Source organism: Protomyctophum bolini (genome assembly GCF_963924005.1).
Source record: "Protomyctophum bolini genome assembly, chromosome: 4".
NCBI classification, from domain to species: Eukaryota; Metazoa; Chordata; class Actinopteri; order Myctophiformes; family Myctophidae; genus Protomyctophum; species Protomyctophum bolini.
In genome coordinates this window covers 43,319,839-43,347,086 of record NC_137865.1, presented here as the reverse complement: position 1 = coordinate 43,347,086, position 27,248 = coordinate 43,319,839, and the positions used below count along the sequence as shown (strand labels likewise).

The window sequence follows — 27,248 nt, the reverse complement described above, 5'->3', positions numbered from 1 at the left end:
GGGTAGGTATTTTATATATAAATATAAATGATTTTCAGATCGAGCACAGAGGAATGTATATGGTCAAATAATCTGTGCCATTTTAGGACATCAGCATCTTTCCTTTTCCCAATAAATATTGATTTAAAACCAGAGCTTGCCATTCCCTATAAGGCCACACATTCATTGTGACTAAATGTGAAGGATGTCAGGGATTGATTTGTGAAAGAAAAAGAGTGTATATAGGACATTTTCTTAAGCATTTATAAGCCCTATATAATATAGCAACTTTGTTTCATTGAAAATAGGGAAAATAAGAGATCTATATATAGCTTCACAACAGATGATGTGCAATTTTTACAATTATTATTCACATTATTTTAGAATCCAGATTAAAAATTCACTTACACTGCAAATTCTTACATTGATTTAACTCAAAGTGTAAAAAATCTATACCCATAAAGATTGTCAAGTGTCCCAAGATCAGCTATATCTTCATCATTTCATTGGCATAATTCTGGGACTCTCTTACATGCAGGGACAGTTTTTCTTGCAAGCCAAGGATGTGGTGTATTGTCTTATATTCCAGCTTTCCAGTAGATAGCCGAAACCTTATTTGTCTCATTGATGGAAATAAATAACAAAAGATGAACTCACTCTTGCCACTGTGTGCGACCCATGCAGCATGCTTATTCCAGCTTTACCGTGAAATTATATTTTCATTCAACAGGCCTTCAGACACTGCTCCCAGCTCCTTCTTCCATTCAACTTGTTTTTCTTCCAAAGTTAAATAAACTGCATTGTGCCATTCATTTACCAAACTAAACTTTATTTTAATTCAGAAATAACAAACCTGCAGAGTGTAAGATAATTTTGGAATAACTACACAAGCCTACTGAAAAGCTATACTTGTCCTGACGTCGCCAAACTTCAACATACAGACAGACCTTATTATATGAACGAGATACATTTACTGTAAAGCTTTCCTGTTATGAAGTTTTCATAAACATTTACATGAACAATGACAACATCCGCATGCACTTGAAAGTTTTTGCTGGATGTCAAACATGCACATTTCGCATAGTGTGTATAGTTGTAAAAAAGCAACAGGCATTTGGAAACAGGAAAAAAAATGACCGAACAAGCAATTGGCTATTGATAGCCAATTTTATGACAATTATCACACAGACTGTGGCACTTTATTTTATTTTTTACACATTAGCAGACAGCTGGGTAAAACAAAAGCTTGACTTGACTTCAAAGAAAGGCAGCGCAAAATTATTATAGTCGAAATTCGTCGGGTGGTAAATCTTCGCGCGCGTAATTCGTGCGTAAAAGTAAACAAATATTTGTATTATGGGCTATAGTATTATTATTATTATTATTATTATTTGTAATGTAAAACTTTGTCGGAGCACGTGAGTGACAGGTACGAACAAAAGGGGAACCCCATTTGGTACAGCTGATGCGCGCGCGTCGCGCCCAAGACCACAGCCGGACTGAAGGCAGGGCCATGCATGCGCTCTGCGCCTGTCTCCGAAGAAGTGAAGGCATCTCTGGATAATATGCTGTCAATGCTAAAACCCTTCGATTTATCCGTGCTTCTGCTACCAGAGCTGCTGCTGCTGTTACTGAACACGTTTCCTTTCACTCTGTCCCGTGCAAATAAACTGTTTTTGTTCCCATGCATCGTGTCACTTCTTCCACTGAACGCGGACCTGCACGGTTCTTCTTCGTCGTCATTGTCCAGAGGCAGCCTCTCTGCAGGTACAGGTGCGCGCGCGCCGCTGTCTAGCCACGGTGCGTGCTCCTCCTGCGCTCCTCCGAGGCGCGCGTCTGGAGGATGTGCGGGCGCGCCAAACACCGACCTCGTCTGCGTGGACTCGCTGCCGCCGCTCGCCAGGGAATCTCCTCCGTTCGTGGATAATTTAAGTCTCTGCGGCGCGCCGGGCATCGCGTTCTGCTTCGGTTCGGTGTGGTTGAACTCAACGAGGACTGATGGTGGTTTTGAATCCGCGTTTCGCTGCTGTAAATAATGTCCCTGCTGTGACTGTATGTCCATCTTCTCCGTGTCCAAGGTGCCTTCGCTGTCTGACATCGCTGCTGTCGTTCTCCTCGGTTGAGAGTCACTCTGGTGTTTGACAGCACCGGGGGCGGGGTGGTGGTGGTGGTGAGAAGATCCCGAGCTCTTGCTGCGCTTGTTGTGACAAGATTTGGTACCGTCCACTGCGTCTTGTTGTTGGTTCTTCAGCTTTCTCTTCCTCCGCCTGTAGTTGCCGTTCTCGAACATGTCCAGGCACTTGGTGTCCAGGGTCCAGTAGCTGCCTTTACCCGGCCGGCCCTTCTCCCGGGGCACCTTGATGAAGCACTCGTTCAGCGAGAGGTTGTGGCGGATGGAGTTCTGCCAGCCCTGCTTGTTGTCGTGGTAGAACGGGAAGCGCTCCATGATGAACTGGTAGATGCCGCTGAGCGTGGCGCGGTTCTCCGGCGCGCTCTTGATGGCCATGGCGATCAGCGCTATGTAGCTGTACGGCGGCTTCTGCGGCGGCTCCTGGCGGGCCGGGACGAAGCTCAGAGCCGGCACGATCCCGCCGCTGTCCCCTCCGTACAAGTAGATCAGGGAGGCTCCGGGACTGGGGATGCTCAGTGCCGAGGCGGGCACTCCGAGTCCGAGCTGCTGCAGGCGACTGTGGTACAGAGTCATGGTGATGATGATGAGGAGGACGCCGAGGAACCAACGTGTCTGTCCCGGTTCAAGTCCACAGTCGCTGCGCCAAGAGCGCTTCTCCTCCTCCTCCTGCACTGACTGACTGCGTCCCGCTGCATGCTATGGCCTCATGAGGCTCCTAGAAAAATGTTAAATAATTGTTGTACCGTTTGTGTGTGTTATGTTGACTTTGCGCTGCGGGGAAATAAATTGTCCATCATAAACAGTCGTTGTGTTCTCAAGCCCACCCACATTAATTAAAATTTCATTGCGCACACAGTCAGAGACCCGCGTGTCCCCCCAACCAATGAGGTGCCGGGTTATTCCCTCATCTGTTTATAGAATTAGTCTGTTGATAAGTCTGCCCACCCAAGTCGAATCAAGCTGTGTTTATTTGGAAAAATTTCCGGGCACCCAATACATAAACGCACTGATGTGCTGTTTGAAATATCACGTCCACCCTTGACGCTGAGAGTTGCTCACACAGAGAGAACAAGCAAACATTGCCGGAGTCCCTTTTTCTGGGAGTTGCTTTGGGTTAGCCGAAATGAAAACAAAGTGAATAAAAGGAAAATAAAGTTAAACAGTTTCTTTTAACTTTGTGTCAACCCCCTCTTGTCTCTATCGCCCGTCCAACAAAATTAAGCCTATATAAGCTAGGGATATTGCTGCTGAAAATAACAAAATCGCATGAATGACTTTGTATTCCACAATATGGTGGCAGATATTCACTTTGGTTATCTCATTTTTTCATCCGACTTTGGGAAGAAAAAAAACGAGGCGTTTTAATTGCTTTATCAACAGCTGCAAGGAATTGCAGTTCGTAATTTCCTTAAAAGGACAAACTTGGCGGAATGTTAAAGTATATTATTTGTAGATGCGTAGGCTACATGATGCTTTATATTATGTATTTTCCTGTTTATAGGGCGAAGGGGGATTATAACAACTTTACAAGTGCGCACAGCTGGGTCTTGCTTACATTAAGAGTTTCGAGGTTTCGGTGTATAAACTCCGAAAGTTTTCTCGCAGTTGTTTTTCTCTTCTTCTGAACGGACAGTGATTCATCAAGAAATATATACCCAAAAGTAATGCGAGCGTGTGTAGCTATACTAGCATGTGGGCGAAATTGCTTTTCATTCTGATACAGTGAGTGTCCATGTCTTGGGCAGCCAGCCATTTTCTGGTTCCATCGTTCCAGGGACATTTTTCCCATATAGAGATTTCCAACAATATTTATATCAATTAATTTAAGTCTAGAATTATGCCATCCTGCATGAATCATCAATATTTTTTTCAAATCAAATGTTTTATGCATGATTCAATTCAAAAAGTATATACCGTATGTTTTTTTTGTTTGTTTGGCAAGAGTATCATGCAGAAAATATGTAAAGCAGTGGTTCTCAAACCTTTTCATGTCAAGGACCCCCAAAATGATACTCATTAGCCTGCCAAGTTAAACATATGCCAAGGACCCCCATAAGAGATTTTTTACATTTTCAACCATTTTCATTTCAAGGGTCCCCGGTTTGACCTGAATTAGGCTACAGTCCCTATTTAATGGCATTTGTAGCCTACTACACTCTCTGAGTTACAGTCTACCCATAAGGGTACATTTGGTTCCTATCTATCACTTAGCATGGGGACCCCCTGGAACTCCCTCAAGAACCCCTAGGGGTCCCCAGATCCCACTTTGGGAACCACTGACGTAACGTAAAGGATCGATTGTCCAACTGTGGCCACATGATGGCTGCTGGAACTGCAACCAATTCCTACGGCGAGTCGTGACAAAATCAGCTGAAGGTGTAAAATCAGTGGTTTTCAACCAGTGGTCCGGGGACCATCAGCGGTCCTTGAGGAGGTCCCAGCTGGTCCCCATAATGGTGGAGAGTTGACGCCCAAAAGCGACCCTTATGGGTCTTTAACTCTTAAGCATAAAATGAAACCAAATGGACACTTTTATTTTACACTCTCAAGAGTCATCAATATTAGGCTATCTAAGAATCGCATATTTTTTACAGTGCCGATATCTCTTAGAAGTTGTGATGATACAATTGATCAACGCATTAATCATAACATGCACAGTGAAGGCAGATTAATTCTATTGTTGCACTTATTCTAAGGCAGTAACATGTTGGTCGTTGTATATTATATATTAATTATGAATGGGGACTTAATTAAGAAACACCTTTTTCGATCAACATGAATCAAACTTGTCAAACTATTTGGCACATCTAAAATTAAAATAGAAAAGCATGGAGGGGAGAACGTTTTAAGAAATGTCAGCTAATTAGCGACATCTTCAGGACAAAGAGAGAATTTATTCTTAAAATAACAGGCTACTCAAGAAGAGTAACTTCACAATCACTTCTTATGAAAGACTGCTGCTCTGCCTTGAATGTTACAAAAGATAGATTCATCAAGTCATGTCTACATTTCTTCAACAGCACATGAATAACAGTTGCTAAAACAGAGAACATTTTGAACATTTTAATGTACAAAGCCCCAGGTGACACCCCACCCCCCCCCCCCCCCCCCAAACAGAAGTGGATACAGTTCACTCGATCACTACAATTTAAATAATTGATAACCTTAAGGACTCTCTAGGACAGTAGTATCCAATCATATAGGATGAATGATCCAACATGTGAAGTCAAGTGACATTTCTATTTACTTTTTAATTTGAATTGTTCCTTTACTACTCAGTCCTTTAGGTGTAATTTTGACCTGAGAAGAAGTGGGCAGACAAAAAACATTCTCTCGTCGTGTAAAAGGAGACACCATAGTAGCAATAGCTGCATGACACATTTGAGGAATAGGGGCTCCATCTTGCGCCTCCCTTATCCCTAAACTTATTTGCCATTTATTACTATTTTGAAAATCTGTTCTACATCTACATGTTGTGAGGTTTTTTTTTTAATAGTAAAAAATGGCAAATAAGTTTATGGATAAGGTGCAAGATATAGCCCTATCTACTGTTCAGAAACCAAAGCGTTATCGGCCTGAGCTGTCTGAACTGTGAGGTACTTTACTGCCCAGTGCAGCATGTCATCCGCAACTTTGAATTTGCTGAGATCCTGCAATAGCTGGCCAGTATATTTATATGCATATGAGAATTGTGTACCGTCACTATGAACAGTGGAGTGCACACCTGAGACAGTCCCCATAGATTTAGTTTTCTTTAAACGGCTCCTTCCTTCGGACCTGGAAGCCCTCTGTGTTTCAAACAGCCAAGAGGGAGGGCTCCCGGAAGAGGGGACTCCCTCCTCCTCCCCCTCCAAGGCAGGCAACGTGTCTGAACGGCTGTGATTCATCTTTCGCTTTACAGTCCTACATTTCCTCTGTGCAACCTCTTCCCGTGTCTCCATTTCCTCCTCCACCTGCAGGTTCTCTTGATCCGACACCAGGAGAGGGGAACAGCGATTCAACATCAGAGTCCTGCCCATAGGTTCTGTTGCACTCCCAGAAGCTGAAGAAGAATTGGACACAGGAACAAGGCGGGGTGTGGACTGTGGTTTCTGGTACGGGGGAATGCCAGAGCTCTCTTTTGATGTCTGGGAAGTCTCTGATGAACCTTTGGAGGACATTTGTGTGATGGCATTGGCTACCAAGGGAACGGCCCCCAGCTGGAGTGTAATTCCAGTAGTATCAGTCAGGGCCTTGGGTGGGATGGCTTCTGAAGTTGTGGATTCACCCGAGCACGAAGATGTTGTCGTTGGCGGAGAAAAAGCATCCCAAGGATTGGACTCTGTAATTGCGTCTTCATTTAGTACATCATCCCGGGACAGTGTGTCCTCACTCCCCAGAGAGCCCCTCTCTAGAATCTCAGGAGGGAATGCATTGGTGTTAAAATGACCAAGAATCGGTTGAACAGTATTTGGAAAATCAGTAATTGTGTCTTCTGGGGGATTCAGGATTCCACTCTGTGTCTCGCTCCCTTGTTCCAAAGCCGTTTGTGGCCGTTGAGCCTCTTCCTCTGGCATAAGAAGATGACATGCAGGGATTCTGAACTGCTCCACAGATGTATTTCTGATTCTGTCAGCATCCCAGCCTGTGCATGTGTCTGCGTGGTGGCTGGTGGTAGGTGGGTTGCAGGAGGAAGTAGAAGGCTGCGGGCTGGACACAGAGAAAGGAGGCGCCACCCTCAGCCCGTTCTGAATACTGGCCATTACGGAGTTCATAGCGTCGTGCTCCCATGCTCCCAGCAAATTGGACAAATCAAAACCACACTGGGTATTCTGAGAGGCACTTGGGCCTTGAGGCAAGTCAGGCAACAGAGATCCCCATGTTTTACAAATCTGCTGCCTGACAGTGGCAAGCATCGTACAAGAAGGCGTAACGTCGTTAGGCGGCCCCGCTGCGACAGTGGCCAACTTACCGACGGACACGAAGAACCTGCACCGGGTCTGCTCCGGGTTCATGTGAAACTGCAGACGGTACGACTGCACACACACCGTCGTGTCGACGAGGCTGGAGAGACAGTCTCTGTCTTCTCGTTCCTGCAGATCCTCCCAGGCAGACGCCGTTAGGAGAGCTGGCATCTGTACGATCCCGTCAGAAAGAAAGAGCAAGTCCGTTGGCCCCCCCTGTGCGCCCTGGCCCTGGGCTTGTTGAGACAGAGCCATCGGTGCCACTCCGACAACGTGAGCTTTGAGCCGTCCGCCTTTTGTCTTCTGCTGCTCTGTGCCATAACTGAGGATCAGCTTTTCTATCCAGGGCTCGAGTTTTCTCATAGCTGGAGGCATCCTGTAATGATATGATATTGATTTCTGTTATTGATACGGAAACAAGACCGCATGGACTTTTGGTGCTATCCCTTTTGGACTAAGTGTTGATTGATTGATTGAAGTATTTATTAACATTAATCATTAAGATGACCTGACGAAGATGTAACTGAAACATCGAATCGAAAATGACAGTACATTTCAAGCACAACTCAATACAAAAACTGTTAACTGTGAGTGGACGACAACATAAAGCATTACACTTGTTTACAAGACTGTCCATCGTTTTCAATTCATAACATAGAGATGTACAAATATACACTCTATAATATACTATAGCCAAAGACAGGAAATCATCATGAGGAGGTAAACAAATGGGGCGGGGGGACATATACAGTGAGGGGGAAGAGGATTCAGATTTTACGGGGGCCAGTTTCGAATTGCAGCCGTCCGTAGGTGCCCTTTGAGAGCGGTTTTGAAGGAGTCAAGGGATTCACAGTGTTTGACTGTGCTCTGTTGCTGTTTGTACATTTAAATGTCTAATAAAATCAATCAAACAAACCTTATTGCTTACACAGCTTCTTTGAAAGTTGTCGACTGTGGACTTTTTTGTTGTAGTGGTGTAACTCCAATAGTAGTCCGGGCCAAAAGCATGTTGTGGTTCCGTTCCTACCATTGAATCGTTAAACTTCAGCAAATAAAATAATATTTTTAAACGAGGGATATTCTTTTAACGTTGTGCCTGAATTCCAATCAAATTCTGACCAACCGCGATTCAAATTTCACCGAACATAAATCAGAATATTAGTCTACCGGTAATAACAAAAAACTCTTGCGTACCGTGGTGTAGGCGGGCCAGGGGCGTATCCAGTATGTACATTATATTAGTTCCATTTCTCTCTTAATGTACCTAGGCTTGTTCCTTGATAGCAAATGGTAGCCTAACGAAACGCGGTTTTCGATCTATCGTATAATAACAGGTATGGTAAAAAATGTATTTAACATTGCGGTTTATGGAATATTTCCTTAATAAACAACGTATGATTTGTTCACGGTAGACAGCTCGCAGGACAAGTCGTCAATAAAGTATTCGGACTTTGTTATGTAGTGTTGCCATGTCCGTTGATTATAAGCGACTTTGGGATTATTTTCCTGTAAAGTTGCTTGTATTAAAATATTATGTAGTTGCGGCCGGGGTTGCGGTTTATTTTAAACAAACCAGTGTTTCATTTTCAAGTCAAGGACCCCCAAATTATTAAATTAATATATATTTGTCTGCGGACCCTCATCTGAAAGCATGCATATTTGGGACCCCACATTTTTCAAGATTTCTTTCTTGCTTGTTTCTCTCGCAAAACCCGGCAACACTGGTCGTATGGATGCTGTGCGGAAGTGTCCCAGCTGCTTATGTGACAGACGGCCGCTTCACGCCTATCGCCTACAGTATCAACGGAACATTTATATAAGCTACTAGTACTGTACAACATTAATATTTCATTCACATTCATCTTACTGGCTGAAGGATACCTGGGAGCAGCAGACTGACTGAACGCGCTTTGCTTCAGGTAAGATGACATCTAAAAATCCCCATATTGAAATAATTCATAGAATGCTTATGTTTTGCGGTTTTGACACTGTCTAAACATGCCCAAAAAGCTATTCCCCGGTGGCATTTTCCATGTAATTCTATGACAGCCAGCCCAGGGACCTAACAAAGCCAGGCTGTAGCCTGTCTGCGACTTGACACGGTTGTGCGTTTTCATGTATGAGTGTGATACACTATATGATCAGTCACTATCCATGAAAATACAGTAGTTAGTTTAGTTACCATTAGTTCTCTGCTTGTTTTTGTTTACTACTAGACTTGGGCATCATGCCAGACTCGGGCGTGACTGCGTCGTCTGGTTCGAAGGTTTCGGACCCACAACATTCCAAGAAGCTCCTCATGGTCCTGCGGTCCTTCTGGCAACAGCAGTGTTTTCACGACGCTCTGCTAGTGGTGGATGGCGAGGAGCTCCCTGTCCAGAAAAACATCCTCGCCGCTGCCAGCCCATATGTCCGGTAATGGCTTAAACAAGATCACTTGTTTTCTGTATGCTCCCTCCCTCTGACCAGACTGTTCATGCCAGGCATTCTCATGCACTTATATGCTCACCGTTTCTGGCCTAGTATATGAGTCCCATTATTACAGTCAGTAACACAGTGAAGGGACTGACTGTGGCATTTAGAACTCAAATGTGATATCTGAACATAAGTTATGACATTTGTCCAGTGGCCATTCACATAGACTGTCAATAATTCCATCTGCTAGGACCAAGCTGACATACAATCCTCCGAAAGAAGATGGGTCCACATACAGAATCGAGTTACAGGGGGTCTCTATGCCAATCATGAAAGAGATCCTGGAATACATCTTCAGTGGAGAAGTGAGTTGTGTGTGTGTGTGTGTGTGTGTGTGTGTGTGTGTGTGTGTGTGTGTGTGTGTGTGTGTGTGTGTGAGCGAGATGGATCCCGGTCATAACCACAGATCTCATGCAGGGCAGGGTGATTTGTCATATTAATGCTGATTGACATGCCATTCTATAAAGTGTGAAATCATATTTAATCAGGCATGAATTTGTGCCTACTAGACTGAGCCAGCTGTCAGTTGTCATCTAGTCACATTTTCAAACGGCAATGGAGGCCAAGCCTGTCAATCTCAGAACGTGTTTTTCAATATCTCTTCTTGTCTGTACTTGTGTTCTTCTCACAACTAAGCTACTAAGGTGAATACCATAAATAGCAAATATTTGAAATGTGGGTGCGGGCGGTGGCAGTTCTATTCTATTCAATTCAAACTTTATTCAAGACACTCACAGGGGGGGGTCCATAGGGCGGAGCACATAAAACATAAAAACACAAAAGTAAACAAACTATAAATAGTCAAACAAACAAACAGGGGGGACTTATCTCTGTACATACTGTACAGGCTAGAACGCCAGTGGCTCCACAGCTTAGATGATAGTCTGACAGAGCTCTTAGCAGGGTTAGAAAGTGATGCAATGATACTGTTCTCAGAGTCTGTTAACCTACGCACGGTGGCACAGTTGGTAGTGCTGTCGCCTCACAGCTAGAAGGTCCTGGGTTCGATTCCCGCTCGGCGCACTGTGGGTGCTGGCGGCGTGTTTCCTCCTCTGCGTCATCAGTGCCCATACCCGAAGGCGGGGTTGGCAAAAGGGCCTTTCTGTGTGGAGTTTGCATGTTCTCCCCGTGTCCCCTAGGGTAGGTACCCTCACAAAAACATGCAGTAATCCTGGTCTCTAAACTGCCTCCCCCTGGCCAGCTGGGGCGCCTGATGGAGGGGAAAGGAACTGGTTGGAATAACGTGTTCCTTCCACGCGCTACGTCCAACCAGGGAAACCAGGGAAACCTGTCGGGTGTAAAGGAGCAACTTGGACACTCAGGCATGAAGGGAGCATGAGTTAAGTCCGTTGCTCTCCCCTGGTTGGCGGAGGGTGTGTAGAGCCCAGGATCACAGTAGATGATTGGCACAGGGGTGAAAAATGGGTTACAAAATCGTGGGATAAAAAAAAAATATATATATATAAAAAAAAAAAGAGTCTGTTAACCTGCACATAAATCTATACATGAGGTTTCGTAGCACAGCAGGGCAAGTGGGTACATTTATTTCTACAAACATTTGACTGGCACTACAGCATCTTGGGGCTTTGAGCAGCAGTCTCATGCAGTAATTTTTTGCAGGCTGCCCTTTCTGTAGTGTCGCCACAAGTGTACAGCGGAGTACAATAGGCTTTAAAAAGTGAGATTTTCACAGGAACAGAGCAGAAATGAAACTTGCTATGAATAGGCTAGTATAATTAATGCAGGTGATTGCAGGAGGACGGATGATAAATGTGTCCGGACGGACGTTCGGATTCGGGTGACGTCAGTGCCCATTCTGCACATCACTATTATACACACCTACAATCTGTTTGTCCTTTGCATACAGATTCATCTGAGCGAAGAGACCATCCAGGACATGGTACAGGCGTCCGACCTGCTGCTCCTGACAGACTTGAAGGCCCTCTGCTGTCAGTTCCTGGAGAGTTGCATCACTGCAGAGAACTGTATCGGCATCCGCCTCTTCTCCCTGCACTACTGTCTCTACCATGTCCACTACGTCGCCACCGAGTTCCTCCAGACACACTTCCGGGACGTGGCGGTAACCGAGGAGTTCCGGGAGATGCCGCCGGACCGCCTCTCCGAGGTGCTGGCTATGGAAAAGCTGAACGTGGGAAACGAGAAACACATCCTGGAGGCCGCGGTGCGCTGGTTCGCCCATGACCCAGAGGATCGCAGGGTGGGTGTGACACACTTACCTTTTAGGGTTTCTTCAGGTGCAAAATAAAGAGGAAAGACGACTTTGTTTTTTCAAATTGAAAATCTATTTTCACATGCAAAATAATACATATGGTCTTGGGACAAGTAGAAATCATCAATCAAATACTGTTTTTGGTAAGTCAATGAGTTGACAATGACATTGTGTATTGGCAATCGAAGAAACAATCATTCATTGCCAATGGAAAGGTATTATTTCTTAGGCCAACCAGCTCAAGGAATTTAAAAAATGTCACATCATTTATGCATCCAATAGTCTTGACTTAGTGTCAAGATTTTTGGATTTAAAGCTGTAGGAAATACTTGGCATTAATATAGTGGTTGCAAAGGTATTAATTGATTACCTGAGTCCTGTGGTGGGAGTTCTTGGTCTGGTTTTGGTGAATATTAGGTAGCTCCAGTCATTTATTAAAAATAATAATAATAATAAAAAATAAAAAAAAGGAATCAAGGGGCAATGGAATGCTGTGATGTACCGTGTAGCGACAAAAACAGTATCTCACACACACACACGCACGCACGCACGCACGCACGCACGCACGCACACACACACACACACACACACACACACACACCTTGGTTTGTTCTAGTAAGAAAGAAAGACTCCCATTACTCTTCCAGGTGCACATGAAGGAGGTGATGTCTGCAGTGTGGCAGCAGGGCCTTGATGCAAGCTATTTGCGAGAACAGGTAATTCATCATATTTATCAAAATGTTTATACTTGACACCATGTCTTTGCTCACCAACATATTTTCTATGTCATTCATGGGCCTAAAGTTAAACCAATATTTAAAAAAAGAAAGGGAGGCTCCGCACACTCAAATCTGTGCAAAAGAATAATCATTAATTCATGTAAAACTAATCAAAAATAATATGAATTTAACAACCTAATCTTTGCTTTACCATCAAGCCTAGTTCTACATTCAAGTAACTTCAATTGGCATTATAATGTGTATTAATGTAAAACCACATATTTTATAGAAATGGGGCATAGAAATTCGATAAAATCATTTAATACGTTTTCCAAGAAAAGACTAAATAAAAAATGCCCTTACATTGATTACACAGCTACAGTACCTTAAAAAACAACAATAGTCTGGGTCAGATACTGCATATACACTATACTGTACGCACAAGACGTGATGTGAAAGAACATAAACAATAAACACGACGAGGTCTTTAATTCTGTGGCTATAACCCTGAGTTATCATTTTGCATGTGATGCCATTAGGCCCTGGGAGAACCCCTGATGAGGGAGGTTATCCGAGAGTACTGCCAGTCGACACAAGGGGACGCTCAGCTACAAGGAGAGGCCCTCCTCGCTGCCTTCAAGCCACGAGGTTACTCTGAGTGCATTGTTATCGCAGGCGGAGAGGACCGCAAGTGAGTCCTTTTATTGATCCATTGAAATATTTATTAACAGTTTGCAGAATTACAGTACATTTCAAGCACAAACTCAATACAAAGACTGTTAACTGTGAGTGGACGACCCAATTGAGCATTACACTTGTTTACAAGAGGGTCCACCATGTTCAATTCATCAAAACAATTAGAGACGTACAAATAGACACTTCTATATAGTCAAAGAACAGAACAGGAATTCATCATAAAGTCGGTCTGTTTTGATTGTCCCTTGTGTCCATCTCATCTGTCATAAATAGTCAAATAGTACATTCCGTGAACTGCCAATGTTTTACATGCTTGTCCAAGTGTCCGACAAAGGGCTAGGGAGAAGCACTAAGCTTGTCGTGCTCTACCCCTGGAGTCACATTGCATTACATTTCCTTTTTGAAAATGCATGACTCAATGTAAACAGATGTGCATCTGTTTACCTACATGCATAATTTATTGTGCGTCCAATAGCAAAAATAGACAAGCATACAATCTTACAGCACCTTGTAGATCTGCTATTTGTGCTGAATTATTGTCATTCTTGCCGAATGTTTGACTGTTTTTGCTGAATGTTTGCCTTTTAATGCCATGCACAGAATAGGGAGGGACACTAGGGTTCATGTGGTTAAACTGCCCCAGTGGTCCATGGTGCAATATTCAAAATTCCTGACACAGAGGAAGGGAAAGAGTGATGTGCTAAAATGAGATTGTGGCAGTATTTAAGGCATAACTACTGTAGCGTGGAAAGGAAGAGGTTAGATTGAGGCGCAAAGTGACAGAGACAAAGTCTGCGGTTCCACCAGTTCCAGTTAGCAGACCAGACCATACTGTCTCACTCACACATCCTGCTTGACGGTTCTTTCCTCTACAGAAGCAGGAAGCCATGTGCAATGACACGCTGCATGTGTCCGCTCTACGACACGAACAGACAGGCCTGGATCGAGCTTCAGCCAATGAGCACGAGCCGCGTGTGCCACGGGGTGGTCGCTGCAGGTCAGTACAGGCATCGACGTTTGAACATGAAGTGAGACACCTTGTACAAAATGAACCCGTTGCACTCTTCTTTAAAATGCAAATGGAAAGCGAATGAATCAATGAATACATGAATTAATCTTCTTTATCTGAATAGAAACATATTTTTATTACAACCATGTTTATTGAGTTGAATTTCAAATAACCCGATTTTATAGAAGATGCATTTAATAAATCCCTGTATGATAGAAATACAATTTAATAAATAATTTGGTAAATCCACAAATGAACTAATGATTAAATTAAATCCTAAATGGCAAATCCAAAAAAATGAACAGCTCTATATTATAATAATATCTAAAGTGGTATTGGTAATTGATTATTCTTTCTTCAATCAGAGGGCTATTTGATCGTGATGGGTGGCAGGGATGAACACAAGACGCTCCTGGATACTGGAGAGAAATATGACCCTGACTCCAACAGCTGGAGTCCCATCGCCCCCATGATGCAGGTATCCTAAACACGTAGTGCATTGAAATATACTAGTGTACAACTGTACATACATGGCAGTCTTAGAAACTGGGGTTTTTTTTTATCGGTATCAGCAATTATGTAAGTAAGTAAGTAAGTACATTTTATTTATAGAGCACATTTCACAGACATCAGTCACAAAGTGCTTCACAAAAATAAAATAAAAACATACCAATAGTAATATTAATAATGAAAAATAAAGCAAAGAAAGAGAAAACGGAACAAACGGCACACTTCTTTGTGTGTCCTGTGGCGGCGGTGGCTCAGGGGTACAGTGGCTGGATGGTAACCACAAGGTTGCCAGTTCGAACCCGGGCTCCCCCAGAGTTAGTGTCGAAGTGTGCTTGAGCAAGACACTGAACCCCTAATTGCTCCTGATGTGTTGGTTGGTGCCTTGCATGGTTTCCGCAGCCATCGGTGTATGAATGTGTGTGTGAATGGGTGAATATGGGTGAATATAATGCACAATCTATGTAAAGCTCCTTGGATAAAGGCGCTATATAAATGCACTATATACACGTTCACCCTGGCGTTCCTAATTTGGGCATGCTGCATGTAATTATGTTTTCTTAAAAAAATTTATAGCGGTTCTAGAAGCTCATAACGCATCGCATTGTAATGCTTGTAGATCAGCATTTAAAAAATATATTTTGTTTCCTTTTTTACACTTTGCAAACGCTTACTGCACCTTTCTCAAATAGAAATTTAATCATATCTAAGTTTCTACATACATCCAAAATTTACATTTCATTCAAACTGATACAGAATGAGTAAATACAAAATAGGTATAGTTTTTAATGTCTTCCTCATGTGCCCTTTAACTATTGCAGAATCAGACCAGTAACCTTATGGTTAAATCAGTCAATTGGCCACAGCTTTTAACAGCAAGCCTCCCAACATCCCATAGTGCCAAATTGCCAAATCTACATGGCTCTTGTTGTGGAGCTGTATTTGGAAGAGATGATCTTGAGGCCCATTTATTGTATATTTGGCTGCATTGCTGCAGCCATGTTATGTTCTAGGCTGCAACAGTTTGTGATTACTGCCACTAGATGTCAGTGTTATAGATAGTAGTGGCTGTGCCCTGACAGATATCCTGTAACAGTCCCTCAGTGGCAGAGAATGAACATGCATTCAGCGCCCACTAGTAGCATACCATGCACAACCCACACGTTTCTTCTATGTATGTTTCTCATTCCACGATTGCACAATCCTTTCCAGTTATACCTCGTAAAAGGGCAAACAGTTGGTGTTGGCTTAGCCAAGTGGCTACAGTTTTCAGGTGACGTTTTGCACCCACTAAGAAATGTCATGATGTTATCAGAAAAGGGATGTATATTCAGTTATATGAATATCATAGGCTGTGTGCCCCAACCACCACTGTGGCCCAAAGCGAATGTCTTTTGCATATTGGACCATGATAGGTTTGCAGGATAGATTTTGAGGAAGTACCTGCCTCCAGTAGACAAATATGAGCACTATGGTTGGAATATCTGTACATAATTATATCTATATATAAAGCAAGTCATGCCTCCAAGCAGAATTAATTGTAGAAAACAAAAGAAAACATGTTTTTGAGTGAATGGGACTTTGATGGGAAGCGTAGGGGATTTTTGTGGCACACTGACAGCCTTGTCACTTCCTGTATCTGCCCAGGCCCGTCAGAACTTTGGCGTGGCAGAGCTGGATGGGATGGTCTACGTCATGGGAGGTGAGGACCTGGATATCGAGCTGCTGACGGTCGAGGTGTTTGATCCTCACTCCAACACATGGAGACTGAGCACCAGCATGAACATGGTTCGCAAGGTACAGTATGAGACACAAATATATTTGCAAACAGCAGAAGAAATGATTGTGCTTTGCATTAGGTTTGTTTTTCAATTTGGTTGAATGACATTCAGATCAAGCAGTGTTGTTTTTGGCAGCAAATTAGTTTCAGTCACATTTTAGTCAGCCGGAATGTTTTAGTGTTAGTCTAGTTTTAGTCGACTAAATATCATAAGATTACTAAATCTACAGTTGATTTAGTCGACTAAAATTTAGTTTGGTAGGCGTTGATGCCATGTAATGACTGCGACACGTTGTGGGCTTGTAGATCAGCTATTTTCAGCATGCAACCACGTGTAAAATGACTTATACTGGATCTCTTATCCACTAGTCCCCTTCATAGAATTTTAGTCTAGTTTTTATTTGTTGACGAAATTGTCAATATATTTAGTTTTAGTCATCATGGCTTAGTTTTTATTTCGTTTTTATGTAGTTTTTGTCACTGAGAAAAGGTAGTCGACGAACATTTTTCGTCATAGTATTAGTAGACAAAACAACACTGAGTACAGCAAGTATTCATTCCACTGAGCAGAGGTAAAGTACAAGTTATTAACCCATTCTGACCGGGCACCCATTTTGGTGTTGGCATCATGTTATGCTTTAGCTATTGAAAAATAGCAGATCTACAAGCTTGTAGATCTGCTATTTTTGAAAAATTCGAAGAACGACTGACATTTTTAGAATCTGATCTCAGGTCAGAATGGGTTAATCAGACCAGTGTGTGTCCCGTGGAAACCTCGTATGAATCTGATCTCAGGTCAGAATGGGTTAAATGTGACATTTTGAGTGTTGCTGTGTCCCTTAACCATTGGTAATTTGCTATTTTATTTTGCATTGCTATTTTGTCCCCCTTCTCCAGATTGGATGTTATGCCACTATGAATAAAAAGATCTATGCAATGGGCGGAGGATCATATGGGAAGCTGTACGACTCTGTTGAATGCTTTGACCCAAAGACCCAGCAGTGGACCGGCATCTGCCCTTTGAAAGACAGAAGGTGAATAATCATCTTTAATTGACTGGGTTAATAAGTAAGTACCGGTAAAATAAGAAGGCTTATAGTCGGTAATAGAGTAGTAAGTAGAGAAAACCAAACTGAAAGTGGTTGCAAGGCATTCTTTATTCTCCTCCTGTCTGTTAGTGTTACATGAATTGATGACCAAAATAAAGCATTGAAAGTAGAATTTGCTCAATTTAACAATTTTGTTCACTCCAGTGATTTACAAGTGCTACAGTCCAATGACAAGTACACTGTAAGTGATGTTGGGGGACAAATTCATTAATAAATGCATGGGCATTTCTCTCTTTTTAAGGCAAGGTCATTCAGCGGAGAATAGAGATTTGTTTTGGGTGTACCTCGGAGAAGCAGCCAGTGACTCTGCTGTCCATCTGTATTGAGAGGATAGTGTTTTGCCTGGTGGAGCAAGACCACATGATCACAGGGGAAGGGTTGAGCAAAGCTAACTGTTAGGTCATAAAGCATAGGCTGTCATGACTGGTCATGACTGGTGGGGCCATGATTGTAAGGTCGCACGTCTGACGGCGTGCTCCTGTCTTAACGCCACGCGAAAGAAATAAAAAAAACAGGGGTGCACGATTATGAAATTATGACCGATCTCCGATTATTTGCAGGGTCGTAACTGACGATTCTGACCGATTACAATATTATACGGATATTATTATACAGGCGTGGAGTCACGCGCAGTACCGTCATGTTTGGAGACGCAGTGTTAGCCTAGCGCAATGCTGCGGAAGAACCCTAAAAACACTTGCATGCTCATAGGACAGGGGTCTGTCTACAGACACAAACTTGTGGATTCTCAAATAAAATAGGTGTTGACGAAAAGCCTTAAAATAGAGTTTTTAATAGAATACAAATCGCTGAGGGTCGAAAGTAGGAGGGTAGAGTGTGGCATGGGAAATTCAAGATGAGAGATGTACACTTTATACCCAAGTGTTAATAATAATATCTCAAATGTGCTTTTTTAAGTACCCATAGCTTTACGTGGGTACAACAACAAAATAACAACTTTATTAGGAGAAAAAACACTAAGAAAAGGCCAAGACTTTTTCAATAAAAAAATTCAATAAAAAACTTATGTTGAGAAAGGGGTGTGTGGTGGAGTTAAGCTGGGGAAAGCCATATTGAAGAGCTTGTGTTTGAGAGCAGTTTTGAAGGTTTGGAGGGTGGAGGCTTCTCATTGGCCCTGGGGAGTGCATTCCACAGGGTTGGGAAAGCAACAGCGCTGTCGCCCCAGGTAGAAGTGTTGCACTAGTATGTACTACCCAACAAAGTGAGTCACTACTGCACCCACTTGAAGTTTTTGGTTTCAGTCTCACTTCCCTAAAATGGCTTATATTGTGTCATGTCATATGCTTTTTTTGGGTCACATTTAGTCATAGGGAAACCACAGGCTGGCTGTGAGACAAATTAAGACAAATGCGGAAGAAACATTCACAGACATGAATCTGCCTGTTCATCATACCCTCAGGGATTCAAGTGGCTACGACAGATTTCCGTCAATTGAGAGAGGCCATTTAATTTGGGGCCTTCCTTAAAGATGGAGTGCCATGATTTTTTTCCCCACCCTAAAACATGATCATCAGGTCTTATTGTTATATAAGGATTTTTTCAAAAAAGTGTACAGTATTTATTAAAATGTCATTTTTATTTGGGCACCCCCACCAGTTCATTAAGTATGCACCTGAACTTAAGCCGCACCCACAGCTGTAGTTGTATGATAAAGGGGGAGGGGTTAGGGGAGGGACAATGTGATGTCTCTATATTACAGTTTTTTTCATTGGCACGTTTGACTGTCAAGGGTTCAGCCTCCAGGAAGAAACCCTAAATACAAAGGGAATACATCATTGCACATAAAAAACGACTACAGGGTGTCTAATGAAGTACTGTCACTTCATAAACACATGCTATGACCTCTTTCTTTTTAAATCAATTTCAATTAATTGAGATGCAGATGCTATACTGTTAAATGTAAAGCACTGTGAGAATAGAGAGAGAGTAGAGTTTGATTTTATTTCGCTGGTGATGATTTTCATGTATTTCTTTATAAGGTTTGGCTCAGTAGCATCTGGCGTAGGACAAGAGCTCTATGTGTTTGGTGGAGTGAGGAGCCAAGAGTCCGACAACCCAGAGAATAGACAGATGACAACCTGCAAGTCTGAGTTCTACCACAATGAGATGAGGAGGTCAGTCAAAACAACCTACTTATCTCTAAAACCTACCTCTACCTCCCCCTGGCCAGCCTGATGGAGGGGAAAGGAACAACGTATTCGGAATAACGTATTCCTTCCACACGCTACGTCCGGCCAGGGAAATTCCCCCCTGTCAGGTGAAAAGAAGCAGCTTGGACTCCTCATGCATAGAAGGAGGCATGAGGCCAGTCCACTGCCCCCCAGGTTGGCAGAGGAAGTGTAGCGCCCAGGATTACATTAGAATCTAATGTAATCCTGGTTGGTTACCCCTGCATTAGATAATTGACACTGGGTGAAAAAACTGGGTTGCAAAATCATGGGATAAAAATTATGAAATGAAAACAACCTACTTGTAGGTTTACGATTTTAACACCTTGTCCTTTTAATCAATAACCGAACCAAACTGTTCTCCTAACATAGACCAATAATTCTAAACTTATTAGGTTTACTCATCATGATAATTTCCATGTTGAAAAATAATATTTTCCAAAAAAAAATTGAAATAGTGGAAATATCAAATAACCATACCAACAATAATCAACAAGCTCAAAACGTGCCACACATGTTTGTTGTTTTGAGTTCATATCTGCCCTGTGCACCCTTTGTCGAAAGCCAAACAGAAATGTATCATTTCTATTCATAATAATAATTCCAGTGTTCAACTATGCAATCGTTAATCACAATTATTTAGTGTAATGTAAAAAATAGTTATATTTCACACTAACAGATTGTGTTATGCCATACATCCTCTGTACCTGTAGGTGGATGTACCTGGATGATCAGAATCTGTGTATTCACACCAGCTCCTCCTTTGTCTATGGAGCTGTACCCATTGGAGCTAGCATCTATGTAGTTGGAGACCTCGACACTGGTCAGTTAACACACTTAACTGTGTGTGTGTGTGTGTGTGTGTGTGTGTGTGTGTGTGTGTGTGTGTGTGTGTGTGTGTGTGTGTGTGTGTAATCTGTCGGATTATTTTGACAGATTGCCTCCCTACACTAATGTGATTAGGACAAGAGTAATCTAAGCAGATTACAATTATTCATCACTTTATCCCTCTGTCAAGCATCCCTCTACATACAGTAGTGTGTACATATACTGTACATGGAGCAGATATGATTGATCAGTACTTAGCTTTAAGCCCATACCGCACCAATGCAACTAGGCGCAACTCCTTGCAAAAACAAAAGTTGAAAGGTCAACTCCTAGCAACTGCCATTGGGGATAATGGTTTACACCTTACATAGAAAACACGTTCTTGCTTGTGCTTCAGAATAATTCATTTGTGGAATAATTGTTCAAAGAAATCCTATTTAATGTTACCACTACCATCATCATTCTCATAATGTGGTGCTATATCATTGTCTTGATTGCAGCGATGCCCGCTGAACTGACTATCATTCTGTGCTAAAGAGAACACCGTCATTATACAATGTCTATTTTAACCAATAGCAAGCCCAACAAAAACTGTTTCTGGTCAAATTCAGCTAATTAAGGTGCCTTGCAGTTGCCTGGCCAACATTGATTCAGTTCTCATTTACGACATTTAAAACATTTATGGGTCTGAGAGCCCAACACAGTCAAAAATAAATCAAAGTACCTCCAAGTACCAGGTAATAATGGAAAGGGAAATAATTAGGGTAGTGCCATGGCGTGTCGAGCTGGCGCTATGCGATGGAAAGACTCTCCTTCCACGGATAGCAACGTAGTTGTATTGTAACTGTTAAATCATGGGCGGCTGTGGCTCAGGAGGTAGAGCAGGTCGTCCAATGACCGATGTCGAAGTGTCCTTGGGCAAGACACTGAACCCCACGTTGCCTCTAATGACTCGGTCGGTGTGAGCTTGCCACCATTGGTGTGTGAATGTGGTAAGTGAGGACGCTAACATCGACTGTTTGCCGCTTCACCTCCCAATGTATGAATGAATGAACCATTGTAAAGTGCTTTGAGCACTTGGAAAAGCGCAAACCCTTCTTGCGTTCACACAGGTACGAGCTTCGACTACATCCGTGAGTTCCGGCGCAGCACGGGGACATGGCACCACACCAAGCCCATGTTGTCCAGCGACCTCTACCGGACGTCCTGCACGGCCCTGCGCATCGCTAACTGCCGGTTGTTCCGCCTACAGCTGAACCAGGGCATGTTCCGACGTAGGATAACTCACACTTAGGAGGTCGAGACCCGGCCTATAGCAAGGGTTCTTGGGCTTCCATATTCACACACTTGTACCCAGTGTCTATACTTCTGGTTATGGGGGAGTGTATAATCACTTTAGTATACTGTACGTATATTGAGGAGGGAGGGGGACTAACTTTGGGGAAAGTTAGTGGCTCCCTGGACATTTATTTGAATCCTTGTGACATAAAGGGGGATTGATTTGACACCAGACAAGACAAGTGACCTTTTTTTTGAGCCGTGGATTTCAATGTTAAATCAATGTAAAGGCGTGACATTGAGCAATATTTCACGAAGTTGAGTGACAGGTGTGTATGTGTAGGACAAATCTCTCCAGGTATAATTGTTGTATCCGATGTGAATGCAAGTGATTATTTTTATTGCGTCTGGGGTGAATGCACTTTTACTGTACCTTGTTTATATTAAGGATTGGGCTGGCTTGATGGGATGGTGGTCTATAAACCTAAAAACTATTTTTTATTGTTGTTTACTTTTGCATTTTTGTATATTTTATCGATTCCCAGTGGCTTTCAATGTTTAATAATTGTTTGCCGCTCGGTGAATTTTTAGAGGCTATAAATTGGACTCTTGGTGAAAGAATTAGCAAGAAAATGATAATAATAATAATAACGACTAGACTAAGCATAATATAAAATGGCTGCTTTAGACATAATGAACTGAGTAGGGTTGGTTCAGAAATAGATGTAGTGGCGGGCACTGTTAAGTTGCTGAATGTATTTTGCTGCCTTCGTGACCTCTGACCTGGCTTTCCAGTCGGTGTGGATGGTTTTGGCATCTGTTCACTGCGTTTGTTGTATGTGAGTTCCAGCTGCTGCTGTCTGTCTCTGGCCCCGAGGCAGCCCATATATACACCCCCACCTCTCTCATAAATGTCATAAAACAAAAACACACTGAACACATCATACAGTAGTACATGTATGCACTGACCACTGAAACACATCATGCAGAACATGTATGCACTGACCACACTAAAGTTTGCCCAGGTGAGCAACGGGGCTGCACGACAGTTTTGTCGAGCAAACTTTTACACGTGCACTTTTACACCAAAGTCTAAATTGGGATGAACCAAGAGCTGTTTATTGCTGCTCAATCTCAGAACACTAGAAAGCGACGAGAACGGTCTGTTTCTTTCAGCCCTTCTATGCATTTAATTGCGTAATATTGTGTGTAGTGCGTCGTATTGTTGCATGGACCCTTGGCATTCCGCAAAGCCTCGTCGTTTACTGTAAACACTAGTGTTTCCGCCACCACTCTGAACCCTAAACAATGCTCGCTCTCACATGATAACACATTAGGTGTGGTTATAAAACATTGTATTGTACTTTAAATACTCTCGGTAGAGATGGGATTAAATACTCTCGGTAGAGATGGGATTAAACAGACATTTTTAACAAAAAATACTGAAAGTTAAAGGAATTCAACACATTACCGGGTTCTTCTTAAATTGATTTAAATGAATCTTTCTATGGTGTAAAATGCCTATGAATGTAATTCAAATGTACAAGGGAATTAAAATACAATTGATCTATTTGGCTAATTTTGGTTTATTCTTTATTGGTAGGACTAAGATTTCTGGGGAAAAAAACGACTTTACAGCCCGTACATCCAAACAGAAAAGTCCTGGTTGCATTAAAGTGAAGTTAAATGACACTCGGTTTGCCAATCACTTTATTCATGCATGTGCAATTGTGCATACCCTCTATCTATAACAACGTATAGGTTGCACCATGTCTAAATGGGTTAAGAAATACCTAACTCCTGTGAGGTCCACAAAGTACTACTGTGCTATGACCGTAGTATAATAAGACAAGAATACAAAAATTAAAAGCCTTCAACAGGATCCACATTAGCACAACATAAGAGCAGGGTGAAACGAAAGTTATACAGCTATATTCTTGATTATGTTTTTCATGGTGAAGAAAACTAGTATTTTGTCGGTGACAAAATGCAGCAAATAAATGTGTTGGTTTTATTTTAGTCTGGTATGCCTTTTTGTTTAGGTTAGTTTATTCGCACAATAAAAGAGAAATATGTGCATGTGCCTTTAAATTCAATATCCATTACCATTGTTGATAATTCATGCTACTTCTTAATCAATATACTGTATGTATGGGCAAGAGTAATTCAAATTGTAAACCATTTACAGTAGTTACTATTCAGTAAGGATTTTATCATGTGCTGTAAGGGATATTTTTTGGTTAAGTTAAGTTTCTTTTGTTGAAACATTTTTTTTAAGATATATTTTTGGGTGTTTTTTGCCTTTATTGATAGGGTACAGTAATTAGACAGGAAATTGGGAGAGATATGCAGTGACACGCGGCAAAGGCCATCAGGCTCGGGAGTCGAACCCGTGGCACACCGTCCGGCTGGCTTGGCAGCCTAGGAGCCCAGACGGTTGAGCTAACCGTCCAGACTTAACATATTTTCAACCTTGACGTCATATAATTAGTCCTCACTAACATTTCACAATGTCTGTCTACTCACTCTGCACATTATTAGTGGGCTGCCTGCTATGCACACTCGGTTCAAATACCTGCCTGTACCTACCAAAACCTGCCTAGCAATGACATCATTTTCTCTTACTTGGAAAGTTAGCATGCTGAAATAGAATCCATTGTTGTCGCATTTACTATGAAACCGTCCATTTCCCATCAGTCAGTCAGTTGGTTGGTTCATGACCATATATGGTCATACCTCGTCACATCATGTGACATCATCAGGCATGGAGATCCCTGATCTCATCAATATTAAGCGCATATATGGAGGTCCCTGATGTCATCTATATTGGTGAGCAACTCTACATCTGACCTCAAACCCTTAGATCTCCATATATAGAGCTGACCTGTTCTGACATTCCATATGTTGATCCTTCCCCATCCATCCCTCCTCTTTGATGTCTCCCTTTTGACTGATACCTGTCCATTTAAACTCTAGACAGGCCTGTTGACTGATACCTGTCCATTTAAACTCTAGACGGGCCTGTTGACTGATACCTGTCCATTTAAACTCTAGACGTGCCTGTTAACTGATACCTGATGTCCATTTAAACTCTAGACGGGCCTGTTGACTGATACCTGTCCATTTAAACTCTAGACAGGCCTATTGACTGATACCTGTCCATTTAAACTCTAGACGGGCCTGTTGACTGATACCTGATGTCCATTTAAACTCTAGACAGGCCTATTGACTGATACCTGTCCATTTAAACTCTAGACGGGCCTGTTGACTGATACCTGTCCATTTAAACTCTAGACGGGCCTGTTGACTGATACCTGTCCATTTAAACTCTAGACGGGCCTGTTGACTGATACCTGTCCATTTAAACTCTAGACGGGCCTGTTGACTGATACCTGTCCATTTAAACTCTAGACGGGCCTGTTGACTGATACCTGTCCATTTAAACTCTAGACTGGCCCCAAAGTTATTACTTGCGCAATATACTGTAATCGGCTACGTATGTCGTGTTGTACGTCGGCCAATCAGGGATTGGCTAATGACGTAAGGTACGTTTGGTGCGGATAGCCTGGGTATGTACGTATGTATGTACAGTATGTATGTATGTCGGGGTAAGAATTGTGGTCCCTTATTGGCTGTTGATGGTGACGTAACTAAGGTACGTTGCAAGGTTGGAATAAGGTCAATAACGGGTCTAAAGGTTTTAGAACAGCAGTTGTAATAGACATTAGTTAGTAGCAGTACTTGTGCGCTCTGCTCGCACACAAAAAAAAAGAAAAAGAAAGCTTGTTCCACACACAGCACACTCATGGGTCTCTCTTGGCTAATTTACAAATGGCACAGCCGTCGGGTCTCTCTAATCTTATTTACAATACAAATACAAATAAGGGGTTTCCAGGTATATATACAAGCTTGTTTCACAAGCGGCAAAGGGGTCTCTTCCACAAGAAAAACATATATAGTACCTGAGATAATATATATATATATATATATATTTTATGTATATCGCCAAATTTATACAACAGGATTAATTGAACATAATCGGGATGAGGTTAATTAATTCAATGAAACTTTGCAGCTCTCTCAAGACCTCTCCCATAACCCAAGCAAAGCCTGATTTGTACTTCGGCGTATAACTCGCGCCACTTTGTGAGCTTGTAGATCTATTTTTGGCGAGCAACACTGTCCTGAGTATAAATTAAGCATAACGCAGGTCTTATGACTTGGGGGAGGGGGCGGGGTCATGGAGCTCAACCTGGACACTCGTGTGAATGTTTGCTACTGTGTTGACCTGGGATTCTGGTTCAAATGTGAGCACTTACTTACACTCTGTCACACACACACACACACACACACACACACACACACACACACACACGAGACACTGGAAGTGGCTGGTTGTTTTGACCAGAGGCCTAGTTTATTTCTCTCTTCAATGTTCTCTCTCTCACCCATGTAATCTTTAAAATTAGGATTTTGTTTTTAAATCTCAACTGCAGGGGTCTTTGAACTAAACTGTCTCAAGTCCATACTCTCACAGCTGACTTATTGTCTTGTACTTACATAATTGATTAAGAAAGACATGCCAAATGCTATCATTGGCTGTTTATCGATCCTTCTTCAACAGCTTATCCGTTGTCTGGTCGCGGGGGCAACAGCTCCACCAGAGAGCTCCACACTTCCCTCTCCACAGCAACATTAGTAACTTCATTCTGGGGGATCCCGAGGTGTTCCCGGTAGATTTTCAAGGTATAAATCCTCCAACTCGTCCTTGGTCTGCTGGCCCGGGGGTCTCCTTCCAGTGGGATGTGCATCACGGAACTCCATAGGCAGACGCTCGAGAGGCATCATTACTAGATGCCCGAACCACCTAAGCTGGTTCTTTTCCAAGCAAAGAAGCAGCGACTCTACTCAGTCTCTACTCTCGTGTGACTGAACTTCTCACCTTATCTCTAAAGGAGATGGCAGCCACCCGTCTGAGAACTAATTTTGGCCGATTGTATCCACAACCTTATTCTTTCGGTCATGACGTGTGCATAGGTGAGAGTATAGAAACGAAGATTGCTCAGTAGACAGAGAGCTTTGCCTTCTGGCTAAGCTCTCTTTTCGTCACAACAGTACAGTACAGTACAGTACAGTACAGTACAGTACAAAGGTACAGCGACTGGAATACCGCTCCGATTCTCTGGCTGATGTCCTTCTCCATCCTCCCCTCACTCGTAAACAAGACCCTGAGATCCTTCACCTGGGATAATGTCTGTCTATGTCTATTTATGGCTGTCTATGCATATATTTATCATAATGACTGTTGATATAGATATGTAGGTTAACAAGTACAGTATATCCATATTCATTGTAGATGTATATATATGCATTCC

General features: G+C 42.5%; 3 protein-coding genes across 4 annotated transcripts; 1 reads left to right on the top strand and 2 right to left on the bottom strand.

Annotated features, from left to right (window-relative positions):
• Positions 1–738: 738 nt before the first annotated feature.
• Positions 739–2,881, bottom strand: foxl1 (forkhead box L1). The gene has a single exon (XM_080761283.1). The coding sequence runs from the start codon at positions 2,681–2,683 to the stop codon at positions 1,367–1,369; it is 1,317 nt and encodes a 438-aa protein (XP_080617409.1). The 5' UTR covers positions 2,684–2,881; the 3' UTR covers positions 739–1,366.
• Positions 2,882–5,290: 2,409 nt separating this feature from the next.
• On the bottom strand, positions 5,291–8,468 carry LOC308313558 (uncharacterized protein). 2 transcript variants are annotated; one of them, XM_080760753.1, is made up of 2 exons: positions 8,248–8,468; positions 5,291–7,429 (listed from the first exon to the last, which is right to left on the bottom strand). In XM_080760753.1, exon 2 carries the CDS (start codon positions 7,426–7,428, stop codon positions 5,656–5,658), a length of 1,773 nt encoding a protein of 590 aa, XP_080616879.1. In that variant the 5' UTR covers position 7,429; positions 8,248–8,468; the 3' UTR covers positions 5,291–5,655. The 2 variants fall into 2 exon arrangements, with proteins under 2 accessions (XP_080616879.1, XP_080616878.1); XM_080760752.1 differs by lacking the exon at positions 8,248–8,468 and adding an exon at positions 7,970–8,037.
• Positions 8,469–8,828: 360 nt separating this feature from the next.
• Positions 8,829–23,484, top strand: gan (gigaxonin). Its single transcript, XM_080761422.1, has 13 exons — positions 8,829–8,972; positions 9,270–9,468; positions 9,719–9,833; positions 11,396–11,746; positions 12,406–12,474; positions 13,017–13,168; positions 14,049–14,170; positions 14,548–14,660; positions 16,337–16,486; positions 17,367–17,503; positions 19,579–19,713; positions 20,481–20,590; positions 21,708–23,484. Exons 2-13 carry the CDS (start codon positions 9,281–9,283, stop codon positions 21,887–21,889), a joined length of 1,824 nt encoding a protein of 607 aa, XP_080617548.1. The 5' UTR covers positions 8,829–8,972; positions 9,270–9,280; the 3' UTR covers positions 21,890–23,484.
• The last annotated feature ends 3,764 nt before the right edge of the window (positions 23,485–27,248 follow it).

Bases quoted from the DNA above. Each gene is read 5' to 3' on its own strand.
- LOC308313558 (XM_080760753.1), bottom strand. From the start codon at position 7,428: ATGCCTCCAGCTATGAGAAAACTCGAGCCCTGGATAGAAAAGCTGATC.
- foxl1 (XM_080761283.1), bottom strand. From the start codon at position 2,683: ATGACTCTGTACCACAGTCGCCTGCAGCAGCTCGGACTCGGAGTGCCC.
- gan (XM_080761422.1), top strand. From the start codon at position 9,281: ATGCCAGACTCGGGCGTGACTGCGTCGTCTGGTTCGAAGGTTTCGGAC. The intron at 17,504-19,578 runs GTGAATAATCAT...TTTCTTTATAAG, and splicing joins TGCCCTTTGAAAGACAGAAG to GTTTGGCTCAGTAGCATCTG. The intron at 19,714-20,480 runs GTCAGTCAAAAC...CTGTACCTGTAG, and splicing joins TACCACAATGAGATGAGGAG to GTGGATGTACCTGGATGATC.